Source organism: Camelina sativa, chromosome 12 (genome assembly GCF_030686135.1).
Source record: "Camelina sativa cultivar CO46 ecotype springtype chromosome 12, ASM3068613v1".
In the NCBI taxonomy this organism is placed as follows: Eukaryota; Viridiplantae; Streptophyta; class Magnoliopsida; order Brassicales; family Brassicaceae; genus Camelina; species Camelina sativa.
Window position 1 is genome coordinate 9793054 of NC_141891.1, and position 13397 is coordinate 9806450.

At 33.3% G+C, this 13397-nt stretch overlaps 2 protein-coding genes across 3 annotated transcripts; one reads left to right on the top strand and one right to left on the bottom strand.

The window, feature by feature from the left end:
* The first annotated feature begins 1606 nt into the window (after nucleotides 1–1606).
* Nucleotides 1607–5813, top strand: LOC104731180 (glutamate--cysteine ligase, chloroplastic). 2 transcript variants are annotated; one of them, XM_010450471.2, is made up of 14 exons: nucleotides 1607–1703; nucleotides 2967–3091; nucleotides 3171–3321; nucleotides 3422–3622; nucleotides 3734–3886; nucleotides 3976–4046; nucleotides 4179–4247; nucleotides 4340–4433; nucleotides 4533–4622; nucleotides 4724–4804; nucleotides 4883–4975; nucleotides 5067–5147; nucleotides 5215–5284; nucleotides 5397–5813. In XM_010450471.2, the coding sequence occupies exons 2-14, from the start codon at nucleotides 2985–2987 to the stop codon at nucleotides 5483–5485; spliced, it is 1350 nt and encodes a 449-aa protein (XP_010448773.1). In that variant the 5' UTR covers nucleotides 1607–1703; nucleotides 2967–2984; the 3' UTR covers nucleotides 5486–5813. The 2 variants fall into 2 exon arrangements, with proteins under 2 accessions (XP_010448773.1, XP_010448774.1); XM_010450472.2 differs by having other exon boundaries at nucleotides 1636–1703; nucleotides 2979–3091.
* A 155-nt stretch (nucleotides 5814–5968) lies between these two features.
* LOC104733367 (protein neprosin) lies at nucleotides 5969–8366 on the bottom strand. The gene is made up of 7 exons (XM_010452948.2): nucleotides 8175–8366; nucleotides 7951–8043; nucleotides 7499–7735; nucleotides 6847–7002; nucleotides 6711–6764; nucleotides 6507–6629; nucleotides 5969–6334 (listed from the first exon to the last, which is right to left on the bottom strand). The coding sequence occupies exons 1-7, from the start codon at nucleotides 8364–8366 to the stop codon at nucleotides 5969–5971; spliced, it is 1221 nt and encodes a 406-aa protein (XP_010451250.1).
* Between the last annotated feature and the right edge of the window lie 5031 nt (nucleotides 8367–13397).

A 13397-nucleotide genomic window follows, 5' to 3' on the forward strand; every position in this document is an offset into this window, starting at 1 on the left:
GGATGGTTGGAAGCATCGACTGTATGCACTGGAAGTGGAAAAATTGTCCAACCGCTTGGAAAGGAATGTATTTACGAGGCACCGGTAAGCCAACAATTGTTTTGGAGGCGGTAGCTTCACAAGATCTCTGGATATGGCACGCATTTTTTGGAGCTCCAGGTACTTGTAACGATTTAAATGTTCTTGATCAATCACCAGTTTTTAATGACATTATTTACGGTCGAGCTCCCAAAGTTACGTACTATGTCAACGGAAATGAGTATAATCTGGCTTACTATCTGACGGATGGTATATACCTCGAGTGGACAACATTTGTTAAATCCATCCCACAACCACAACACCCAAAGCATAAATTGTTTGCAGAACGTCAAGAAGGTGCAAGAAAAGATGTTGAGCGTGCATTTGGAGTCCTGCAATCTAGATTCGCCATGATTAAGAATCCAGCTCTTTTATGGTCAAAGGGTAAAATTGCATATATTATGAGAGCATGTCTAATACTCCATAATATGATTGTCGAAGATGAACGAGATTCATATACACTCTATGACGAACAAGAATTCCAACAAGATGATGGAACTGGAACTACTCCGGATCTTACATTTTCGGTAAATATGTCTTCAAATCTTGAGGGATTAGGTGATGGCCATACAATGATCCGTGATAGACAAGCACATCTCAATTTAAAGGAGGATTTGATTGAGCATATATGGAATAAATTTGGACCTTAAACTATGTATTAAATAAATTAAGTGTTTGTGTGTTTTAATTAATTAAGTAATATGTTTGTTTGGTTTTTAAAATAAATTTACAATGTTTTGTTGTTTCATAAAAATTTGGTGTTGTATTATGAATTTTAGTAAAAGTTTTATAAGTTTGAAATTTAAATGTTTTTTTATAATTTTAATAATTTATAAGTTTATAAGTTTAAGAATATGATGAAGAATATTAAATAATTGTAATAAGTTTAATTCTAATATTACATACCAAATTTATTAGATTTTATAATTGTTTTATGTTTAAGAATATTATATTATTAAATCTTAAGATCTTAAGTGTTCTCCCTATAACTATTTTTTTAACAAAAGATCTTAACTACTGATTTTAGATTATTTTCCTAATATATTAAACCTAAGAACACCAAAAACTGTTTTGCCTATAAAGATGCCCTTAGGAGCCCATATCACCAGTATTAGACTATTAGTAAATAAATAGCTAAAATATGTAGATAGTCTCCTTTCCTGGCTATGTTCGTTTAGTCCGGATACACTCAGAACATAATATTAAATTTTTAATTTTGTAATGACTCAGCATTCACACCATCTCTTGAAGGATCTAAAGCAGCGATGCATGTCGGTTAAATGCGACATCGAAACAGAGCCATATTTATTATTATACTAATTATTCTGATAATTATTGTAATGTGTTGTTGTTACTTGTTACTGTTACCCCATTATCAACGCGGGCCTATGTATAATAATAATGCTAACGGAGGCCAATCAATAATAATGGTGTCTTTATTTATTTTTTTCCCTTTTTTTTATTAACCACGTGTTGTCTTAATTAATAATTTGTGGGCAAAATCATCATAAAGGTTATCAACATTAGATGAACACAGAGCATATATAAGTGCACGCAGGTACACTTACACAACCACACCACTAAGCCTACGTCCTCTTATTCAGCCCTAAAGTAGACAACTTCAGGTGATTTTTTCCGCCTTCTTAGCTCTTCATTTATGTTTTCTTGTTGTTTCGACGTTTCGTTATACATCATCTCCATTTTTCTTCTTTTTTCTTTTACATCATCTCCACTAGATATTGGAGGAATAGTTTTCCTAACCATTCTTGTTGTTGCCACAATTATACAGATTTTCTAACGGATGTTTTTCTTTTTACATTTTAAAACTAGATTAAGACCCGTGCTAGAGTACGGGTTGAAATTTATTTTATTTATATTATATTTTTTATATAAAATATAATTTATGTTATTGTTTTTAAAAGTTTTTTTTGATAAAACATTATGCAATAAAATCATATGCTATGAAAGTTTTTAAAAATACTTATTTTGTAGTTTTATATTGTTAATGATTCTATATAAGTATCCGTGCTATAACACTGGTTAAATTTTATTTCGTAATCTATCTTTGGTTAACGTTGTGGTTTATCGATAAAATTTGTGGAAAATAAATTTGTAATATTGTGTTTAAAAATCTTTGGAAACAACGTGATATAGGACTAAAAATTTACAAATATACAGTTTGGAATATTCATGATTTTATTTGTTACCATTAATATATCAATTATCAATTTGGAATATCCTTAATATTTAGGTTAAACATTAATATTAATATATGGATTAATCTATAACCTATTTGTAACCATTTGTAAACATTTATTAAAAATATAAAGTCTACAAAAACTATGTTGTTTACTTATCTTTTATTAAAAAAGGATAATTAAATTACCATATCATTTTTTATCTCTATATACTAGATTTATGGATTTATTATTTATTATCTATATACGAAGAGTTATTTTATGAAGAGTTAATGTATATCCTATACATAACCTATTAGTATGCATTTATAACCATTTATATTTTTTATAAAGTCTACAAAACTTAAGTTGTGTACTTCCCTTTTATTAAAAAGGAGATATATGTTACATATATATAAATACAATATAAAATTTAGAAATGGACTCGTTGCTATTTTATCCCTCATATTAATTCTCATGATATTATCTCAAAATCTCTCTCGATATATATATATATATATATATATATATATATCGTTGTAGACTTGTAGTTACTTTATTTGAAGTTATACAAGACTAATGTATGATTATATAATAGTTTCTCTATTACCCTTTGGTTTGACTCTAATTCATTTGAACTAAACTAAACCACCGCGCTCTCACTCTCTTCTCGTCTTCTCTGATAAACTCGAGTGCTTTAACTTATGTTAGCTTCTCATCAAGGGAAATATGGTCACTGCAACCGCAACTTCTGTAGTGGCCGCGACCAAGCCACTGACCAAAGAAGATCTGATTGACTATCATGCTTCTGGCTGCAAACCAAAGGAAATGTGGAGGTACAAGTATGATCATCATCTCCTCTCTTTGCTTTATCAAACTAAATTATTTGCATCTCTTGGAATATTGGGTATTCAGAATAGGTACAGAACACGAGAAAATTGGTTTCGAGGTCAAGACCTTGCGCCCTATAAAATTTGAACAAATAACTGCACTGCTTAATGGTATTGCCGAGAGATATGATTGGGATAAGATGATGGAGGATGAAAGAATCATTGGTCTGAAACAGGTAACTAGCTCTCTTAGCTTAATCTCTTCTTTTTAAAATACTAAATACTGATAACAAATTTCATATGCTTTTTTGTTTGGCATTGATTATTACATTTCAGGGAATGAAAACCATAACACTAGAATATGGAGGCCAACTAGAGCTAAGTGGATTACCTCTAGAGACTGTGCACCAAATCAGTGATGAGCTCAATTCACATCTTAACCAGGTGAAAAATGTTGCTGAAGAAATGGAAATTGGTTTTTTAGGTATGGGCTATGAACCCAAATCTAGTCTCGAGGATGTCACCGTTGTGCGCAAGGTTCCTTCCTTTACTAACACATATACGTAGTTCTCATTATTTAATGTAGCCTACTCTAGCAATTGTGTTTTTTTTTTTTTCATGCGCAAAGTGTTTTTTTTTTATGAGCAGAGAAGGAATAAAATTGTAGCAGACCACTTAACCAGATCTACCTCATCAGGACCTGACGTGTTTTTGAGAACGTGCTCTGTTCAGGTCAATCTGGACTATAGCTCAGAAACCGATATGATCAAAAAGTTTCGGGCTAGTCTAGCTTTGCAACCTGTGAGATGCTAGTTCTTTTAATGCTAGTGGTTTTTGGACTCATACAAAGATTTTTCTTACTTTTTTTGGTTATATTTCTAATCAAACAGGTCGTGACTGCCATGTTCGCAAATTCCCCTTTTAGTAATGGAAAACCAAATGGGTTTGTAAGCGTGAGGAGGTTGGTTTCTACGTTACTCGTTAGTATATTAGTAAAAGCATATTCCCCTCTCTCGATCTGTCTTTCTCTCTCTCTCTCTCTCGTGTTCATTTTTCTAATATAAGTTTCTCATCTATTGACATGCTTTGACAGTCACAAATATTTAGGTTCCGATAAGAGCCGCACAGGGATGCTACCTTTTGTTTTCGATGACTCATTCGGGTGAGTGTAGAATTGCTTTTTTTCTTTCTAAAACTGTGATTCAACTTTTTCCTAAAACGTATGGTTAATCTTCATTATGTTAATATATATAGGTTTGAGCGATATGTCGAATACGCACTTGATTGTCCAATGTTGTTCTTAATTCGAAACAAAACCTATCTCAACTGTAAAGGAATGACATTTCGGGTCTACTTCTTCTTTATAAGAAAAAAATCATAAAGTTTTAAATCTTGATATCTTCTTGAGTCTGGTTATGATCTGAACATACTTCTTGACCTTTTCCAGGATTTCTTGACTGGGAAAATTTCTCATCTCTCTAATGAAAAACCTACCATTGACGACTGGGAAACTCATATAGGATCAATATGGCCGGAGGTTATTTACTTTGTTTCAAAACCACACCATTCAACTTCCTTGGTTCTTATTACGTTCAAAATCATTTTTCTTATGATTATGTTTTGTAATAACACTAATAGGTCCGGTTAAAGAAATACTTGGAGATGAGAGGTGCTGATGTAGGTCCATTGGGGATGTTATGTGCCCTACCAGCTTTTTGGGTAAATTACATTATCTTTTTACAAATATATAAAAATTCTTGTTTCGTGGGTTTATTTTAAATTGTATTTGAATCTCAGGTGGGTTTGCTATATGATGAAGACTCTCTCCAAACTACTCTCAATATGATAGATGACTGGACTCCTGAAGAATTAGAGATGCTTAGGACACAAGTAAACTTTGAAGAGAGAGCAAATACTTTACTTTTTGTCCAATTTAACGAAGTATTATAGTTTGATACCAATTATCATCTGGTTTCTATAGGTTCCAATCACTGGCCTAAAGACAATGTTTAGAGATAAGCCTTTGAAACATGTCGCAGAAGAAGTCCTAAAGCTAGCAAAGGTATATGTGTATCTGGTTTCTCCTTATAATGTGTAATATATACTGAAGTTATTTTGTTATTGTTCAGGATGGTTTGGAGCGTAGAGGGTACAATGAAACCGGTTTCTTGAATGCTGTCGCCGAGGTGGTTAGAACAGGTAATTTTTTGTTTCTCGGCCAGTCAACTGAAAATTTGCTAATTTTCTTGACAGAACTGTTAATACTTTTTCTCACTTAACTGAAAATAAGCTAATTATCTTGTTAAAACAGGGGTTACGCCTGCAGAGAAGCTCTTGGAGTTGTACAATGGAGACTGGGGGCAAAACGTAGATCATGTGTTCCGGGAATTGCGGTACTAGAAATGAACTGTGACCACGAGAACGTTCAAAAGCTCAATTATATAATTATATAAATAAAGTCTCATGGCATTTGAAAAATAAAACTTATCGTTGGTGTGCGAGGAGAAAAATAAATCTTTGTATGGAATAAAAACATTGTTGTAATTCATGGAATAAGAATATTATTGTTGTGATTGTTGTTAAAAAAAACATTGTTGTAATTTATGTTATTTTATTTGGAAGTTCCCTTAATCAAATGGTTGATCCAGTGTTTATTAGAATTTCTACATCTAGTCTCGTGAATTACAACAGTATTTGAGTCAACATTGAAAGTTTTGGAACATATAAATAGGTCTTCTTATTCCCCTTTCTAACCACAAGTAAAATAAAAAGTAAACTCATCTAGTTATAATTTTACTATTCTTCATATTAAGAATATTTATTCTCAATTGGTATCTTTCAACATGTTAAGAAGTTACAGTTTTGGAATTGTTCTAAGCATTATCAAACTTTATTACACGCACGGCCTCCGTAAAGAACAAAATGACCTACATGTATCCAAGACGATTCCTTTACGTCGAGCACTGGATAACAATAATTGTTGTTTGAAAACCCTTCTGTGTTCCCAACCCTTTTGTCGGTATTATAATTTTCATCCACAATCGTGATTAGGCGCATATAGGCGTCCTTCTCGGGAGTCAACTGTAGATCACCATTTCCCATTGGAGGACTTGGAAGTGAAGGGCTATAGACTTCACCACCCCATTCTATACCTGTACCATGATTTTCTTTGAATCTGCTTGCTGGCCAGAACCCAACTTCTTGCCATGAGGGCCCCATCAGCAGCCACCAATTCCCGTTGGCTTTGTCCTGTACTCAACAAAACCAAACTTAAAACAAATTCTTAATTTATAGATAAAAAAGCTTGTCATGGCTTTAGAGTTCAACCATATTTACATGTTACTATCCGTACCCCCTAGCTAGTATGATCGAATTTATGACTTTAATAGTTGGGGAAAAAAATGAGCACGAAAAAAGTGACCTTCTGTATGGCGATGTCATAATCTCTCTCATGGAGAATTAGACCAGGAGCAAAATCTTGGCTGACTAGTATCATCCCGGATCCGTCCGGACAGAAGTTATGAAAACATGGACGTCCTCCCGCCTATATTAAACCATATAACATGTGACTATTAATCATTTATTTATATATGGTATGGAAAAAAAAAATAAGATAGCTGCTCACATTTGTAAATACAAACAGCCGAATCCAAGCGTCTTTGTATAATTGTGGGTGTGACTAAAAATGAATAGACAATAAGAATCATGTATTTTGATAATAGAAAAGGATATAAAAAGCAGATCTAAATAAATCTACTTACGATCCGACCAACTTGAATGAATTCATTTCCGATTTGAAAGGTCATCCGACCAGAGGTGAATTGCATAGGTCCAGCCAGACAAGTGCCTCTATGCATATTCATAGATGCACCATTGTAAATCCTTGGTTTTCCTTTAGTCCGCACCACAGAAAAGTACTGAAAACAATGATTGAGAAAACTAACATTGTGATATGGCATAATTGTAATGTGCTCGGATAGTATCAATATCATAATTAAAGTTAATAGAAACCACTATTTTGCTATATACAAATATAAATGTATCACAATATAGATAATATTAGAAATTCAATTACAATGTACAATTACTCATGGTTTTTCTTAGCAAAAAAAAATTACTTATGTTTTTAATGTCATCCGCCATATGTATGTATTACTATTCACGAAATATAAATCAAAACATTTACTGTTGGCAATAAGGTATATACATTTCAACGTGTTTAAACCCCTAAGCACTTAAATAATTGTTATCTATATATCTACTTAAAAAGGATTAGGACAATTATTTAATAGATAACATATGTGCAAACATATTCATTTCTCTTTCAACTATACCATCGGTCTTATTATTACGATGTTCTATTATGTTTGAGATTTCTTACTCATAAAATTAAAACTTAAAGAAAGCACTTACGTGATGACCTTCGTTGGAAAGCGTAGGTTGATAGGTACTTTTCCACGAACTTTGCGGATTATAATTCTCGTCATCAAATGATTTCATTCTTAAAAGATCGTCTTTGGTGGCTCGATATATGGGGACCGTGCCAATAGGGCAACCTACGCCATTTTCCCATAAGTGACCAAATGTTTTGTTACGAAGTACTGTCTCTCTTTTTACTTTTGATCCTTTAGGGTGTGATATCATACGCATCTGCACATCAAAATCCAATATCAGTTAAATAAATTAGTTGAGCCAATATTAGATTAGGACAAAACCCAACTGTTTTTTGTATATTTTACACAAAAAGTTTCTTAATTTCGTAACAGTAAAGATTATTCAGAAAAATAAATCATATCATTGCCATGCCAATTTCTTAATTACCATTGAGATCCTGGTTGAAATCCCCTATAATTAGAAAAACATACCTTATAGTGAAATGTGTGGTTCTTCATGGATGATTGGTCAAATCCTGGTTGTTTGTAAAAGTCCACGCATCCATACCGTTGACCAGAAATAGACTGTGGATTCATAAATAAGATAGTGATTATGTTTATATTATATAGATCCAAGGATTCTTAGGATAGTGATTCTAATGTTCATATATAATAAACACCTACAATTATTGTTTTAATATGGTGAGAAGATAAACCTTTATAATTTTGACAGCAGGTTTGTTGATATGCTTTAGTTTTTGCTCTATTTCAAAATCTTCAAAACTTTTTATTTTCTCCGCTGCTTCTACAATGTCATGGCGATGACCTTGACCCATCAAAATACTACAACATAGAATATAGCACAAGAAAGTCATCCACATTACTGGAAGGGGACACCCCAGTTTCATTTTCTTATATATAGAAAATGAGATAGTTTGTTTTTTCTTATATATAGAGAAAAGGAGCTAATTATTATGAAAGATTTGTTATAGTAATTTGAGAAAGATTGAAGAAGTCATTTGGCATATAATCACATTATCCCTATAAATGTAATATCTTTCTTTACATGTAACTGCGTATCCTTAACAATCTTGTACATTTGACTAAAATTTATGGTTGCTTTCTTGTAATTAAGTTTGAAACGTACATACATGTCAAACAAAGTCTCTCTATATCAAGTAATTTCCATCAATACATTAACGAGATTTAATGTCATCTTTAACGCAAACCTTCACAAGTCAAAGGAGGCTGAGTAATTTCCGTCAATCCATTTAAGAGTTTTACTGTTACCTTTGATGAAATTATTTAAACCCAACTCCGAATCATAATTAGGTGATTGGTCTGACCGGTACAACGGAACTTTCACGGATTGAATTTTATTTATATAGAAATTTTTAATATTTTTAAATTTAGATATGTTATATTAGGTTAAAATCATTTAATCATATAATTTTGAAATTCTAAATTTAACACATTGTTCAAAAATCATAATTTATTCTATCATATAACTTATTACATTTAATTCATTGTCTACTATGAGAGATTGGTTTTTTACAAAATCTCTCATATCTTACAAATTAAATTAATACCTAAAAACAATTACGGACCATTTGTCAAAATAAATCAGATCCTTATTTATATATATATATATATATATATTTAGAGGGTGTATTCAACTTGATATTATAAATGATCTGTGTAAAATTTACAAATTTTATGTTATACAATTATAGATTTTCAAAGTCTGTTAAAATCTACTATTATTGAACTGATGATTTAAAAATCTACTTTAAAATCCACTGTTATTCAAAACAGTTTGTGGATTTGGATTTTAATATTTTTGTAGTGATTCTAGAGGATTTGGGAGAATTTGTTTAGTTAAAAATACATAAATCCAAATCTTATGGTTTTAAGTGGGATTTGAAAGAATCTTACAATAAATCATATCAACTTCCCTAAAATCATCAAATCATTTAAAATCTCATGAAAATTCAAATCACTTGGAATATTAAATTGAATACACACTCTTAATTTAAAAAAAATATTTACATTTTCATTTATCACAAACTTTAACAACAACTACAAAAATAAAATATATATCTTAATCTAATTATATTAATACGAACCTTTTGAGGTAGAATATCAAAATGTGCACACAAAGTATTTTCTTGCAATTTCTTAAATTTTTTGCACGTTCTTGTATCGCAAGTTTCTAAAGGTTGAAGGATTAGTTTTACATATGTGACTGGTCCAGTCTACATTCTCCAAGTTCTAAAAAAAAACAATGTTAGATTATGAAATGACAAAATATATCTATAACAAATATTGATATTGTCCAAGTTTTGCGATGTATGCTTGTTGGAGCCGTCATATGCGATGCAATGCTCTACCTCTATCCTCTTGGATCTTCTGGACGCTGGAGATACAAGGTATATGCTTTTACTTTAATGGCTAAAAATTAATTGATGTACATCAACTCTAGAGGTGTCGTTGGATCAACAAAATCCTTAGTTATTTTGAGCCAACAGATCCAAACGAAAATATAGAAAATGGCAGGATTTGTATCTGGCTAGCAAGTGTTGATGGAAGGATATGGTTCCTTTTTCTTTGTAAAGTAATCAACTGTTACAACGGTGGGCTAAAATTATCTCTTACCCGCCATATGATTCTTGTAGGTTTGGTTTGGTGAAGCGGACGGTGTTGTTTTGAGCTTCAAAATCGTGAGGGAAGGATGGATTGGATCTTCAACTGGTTTCATCAATACACTCGTCTGAGACAGGGGTTTGGACTTCCAAACGACTTCAATATCCTTGTCACATCCCTTATTCTTCTCGTATGAGCTTGAATGAGACCATTTTTCTTTCAACCTAAACAGATTTTCAGATTCATATTGCTCATGATTCTATTCTGAATCGGATCAATGTCACGTTATACCTCTCCCAGGCCGATCATGGTATTGCAATCTACACATTATACAACTTATACAAATTAAAGGAGTTAAATTATAGTATAGTTCACAATCAACTCCCAACTAGTCAAGTCAATTACTAGTTGTAGTATGTGTGGTATGGCCGCTTTGATGCCAATTCCCACAAATCAAAGAGTTATATATAGTTATATACATATCACAAACTACTGTTCATATAAATAAAGTTCTTTTATAGTTGTCAAAAAAAAAAAAACTTATATTATGTTGTACGTCAGACCTTCTCCAATGATATATTTCTTAAGAAGTTTGTTAGCAATATTTTAATTATAAAAAGCACAAAATCTTAAGCTAAAAACTTTTTGGAGATTATATTGTAAAATGTACCCTCCAATGGTAAAGTCCTAAACAAGTTTCTAAACCTGATATTTTCAAAAATTAGAGAACTTGTTTTACAAGCAACAAGCAAACAAAGCAAAACTATTTTAAATCTTTAGATATTAACTTACCTCACAAGCCATACATACAAAGACCTACGCAACTAGCAAGTGACGCCATGCTTTTTAGATGATTCAGAGTACAAAACATTACTTACGTCCCGGAAAAGGCTACAATTCCAGCAGTGAACAAGCCACCAAACTGAGCAAAAAAAGGAGATGTCAGCTTATCAACTAGCAAATAACACAAACCGGTGGCAAAAGATAGTTTTTCAGCTTAAAATTCACTTTATTAGCTAGACCGTAAACAAAATTTGAATTGGCGCAAGATAGAGTCCAAAATGGTGGAAGTCGATTCCAATTATCTAACGTCGACAATCTCCAAACCTAAAACACAACAAATTCAAGCACCAATACAATTAACTCTACATCAGAAAACATCAGGGGTGGAAGATCGCTTGAGGTAATGAGAGAAGCAATTGATATATCATGGTTTTTGTGGTTTTTAACCATGATATAACGAGTCTTGTAGTGTCTTTTCATTTGTTTTTAGATTGTTTTTGAGTCTTTACAGGTTTTTAGCATTAAAGGAGCAAAGTGGAGCAGTTTGGATCATTTTGGAGCAATAATCTGGAGGAAATCAGCTTGGAGTCGAATATGAGAGAGGGCATCGATCGACACTAGAGAGCATCGATCGACACCCGTGTTGCCAATGAGAAAAGAGCCAAATTAGGAAGTTTTACAAATCTGCCCCAAAGTTTTCCATAATTGCAAAACAAGTCCCTGACGTGTTTTAGGACATATAAATAGTGTTTTTAGGTTTTCTAAACCCCAAAAAGTTGTATTCTATCAAGTTTTATTTTTTTGCAACCCTGTGAGATTTTGAGAGCTTTTGGGAGAGAGATCTGAACTGCTTTGAGAGAAGAATTCTTAAACTCCTTCCTTACTCTTTTAATTTCAATTGCTTATTATTCAGAATTATGTCTTGTTCTTCATTGATTAAACTCCTTCCCGCTCGTGAACCCGGTGATAGAAGCTTCACAACAGTCCAGCTGCTCCTCACTTCTTACATCCGAGCAAAACCTCATCGATACACCAACTGGCTCTAGATCTGGACTAGCACCGGCACCACCTCTGTTTCCTTCCTACTGGATTTCGTTGATGGCAGGAGCTTCTCTTGGACCATCAGATGTGCCTTTTCCAGTGGGAACGTCGACAGCACACGGCAAGCTCCAAAGCTGGCGGAGGGTTCCCTCAAGTGTGCTACCGCCGCACGTCTCTCTGTTCTTGCAGAACAGCGGCAACCTTTTCTCCCATCACCTAACACCAGCAATCCTGGAGTTTGTGAGGATAGGCCTTGCTTATCCTTGTAGCCCATTAACGCCACTGTGTCCCATATCCAGGTCCGATCTCTTAATTGCCCTGCTTAGCCTTACTCAGATTTGTGTTTACTTGATAATGGTGAGACTGCTCTCCCATTCGGTCATAGGAACACTATCTTTAGAGAAGACTAGCTTACCTCTTTATCAAAACCGTTTGGATATTGCACTTTGCTTGTCATCAGTTGCAAACCTATTGTCGAATTTATATGGAGTCGATTCTGTCTCGAACATTGTGTGCTGTGTTGCTTTCAAAGCCACTGTCCTACACCCTGACCTTGAACCGAGTATGAACCCTCCCAGCTCCATTGTTGATAAGTCTATATCACGCTCAACCTCTCTAACACCCATTACCTCTGCTTGGTCAAGTCGAGTAACCCTCGGTAGCCACTAGACTGTAAGCTTGGGTCTGTTGATAATTTTCAAAGCCAAACCGGCTACAAGCTTTGTGTGGATTTCCTTAACCTCCATGGCTTTGAGCTTCATGTGAGGGAGGACCCACCTGCTCTGTTACGGTTTGATGCCCATTCTCTGCGAACCCTGGTTGTAGCTTCAGCTAAATTCATGAGGTCTATCTCTAACATATTGAAAGATTCCGCTCTTATGCTTATGATCCCTCTCCTGCTGGCGAGAAGCCCTCCATCTGTTCCCTCTATGGAACACCCTTTTACAAGCTCGAATGTGTTATCCGCTAGAGCCGTTCATGATCACCTGTTGGTCAAGGATCTCGTGAAGCTTGGCTTCAAAGACGAATCCACAGTTCCAGTAGAATTTTCAAATATTGTAAGACTTTCTAAAGTTGGAAATCTCTTTGTTAAGCTCATGGAGCTCCTATCCTTTTGTTTCTTTGTTTATGTTATCTCTTGTTGTAAGAACTCACCTCTTTTTGAGGCTTCAGCTTAATTGAAAGCTTTGGTTTGACAAAAAAAAAAAGTTCTTCATTGATTATGTCTGAGTAATTTGTTTGTTAGATTTAGGGTTTTTCACAGGGATTTTATGAATTATTAGATATGTTTATTTAGGATTCATTATCTTTCTAGATCTTCATCTTAGGCTGTTCTTCATATTAATTCTTGATTGATCACCTAGAATTAATACTTTAGGAAAATAAATTGATATGAGAATATAATTGATTTTCCTGACAAAAACCTTTTGATGAGCAAAATTATTTCTTGCAAAGAGATTTGATTTAATAAT

Excerpts from the sequence above, each read along its gene's own strand:
- LOC104731180 (XM_010450471.2), top strand. The coding sequence starts at position 2,985 with ATGGTCACTGCAACCGCAACTTCTGTAGTGGCCGCGACCAAGCCACTG. Across the intron at positions 4,047-4,178 it reads GGGTTTGTAAGCGTGAGGAG|TCACAAATATTTAGGTTCCG; the intron begins GTTGGTTTCTAC and ends ATGCTTTGACAG. Across the intron at positions 5,285-5,396 it reads CGCCGAGGTGGTTAGAACAG|GGGTTACGCCTGCAGAGAAG; the intron begins GTAATTTTTTGT and ends TTGTTAAAACAG.
- LOC104733367 (XM_010452948.2), bottom strand. The coding sequence starts at position 8,366 with ATGAAACTGGGGTGTCCCCTTCCAGTAATGTGGATGACTTTCTTGTGC. Across the intron at positions 8,044-8,174 it reads CTGCTGTCAAAATTATAAAG|TCTATTTCTGGTCAACGGTA; the intron begins GTTTATCTTCTC and ends ATGAATCCACAG. Across the intron at positions 6,765-6,846 it reads TCATTCAAGTTGGTCGGATC|TCACACCCACAATTATACAA; the intron begins GTAAGTAGATTT and ends ATTCATTTTTAG.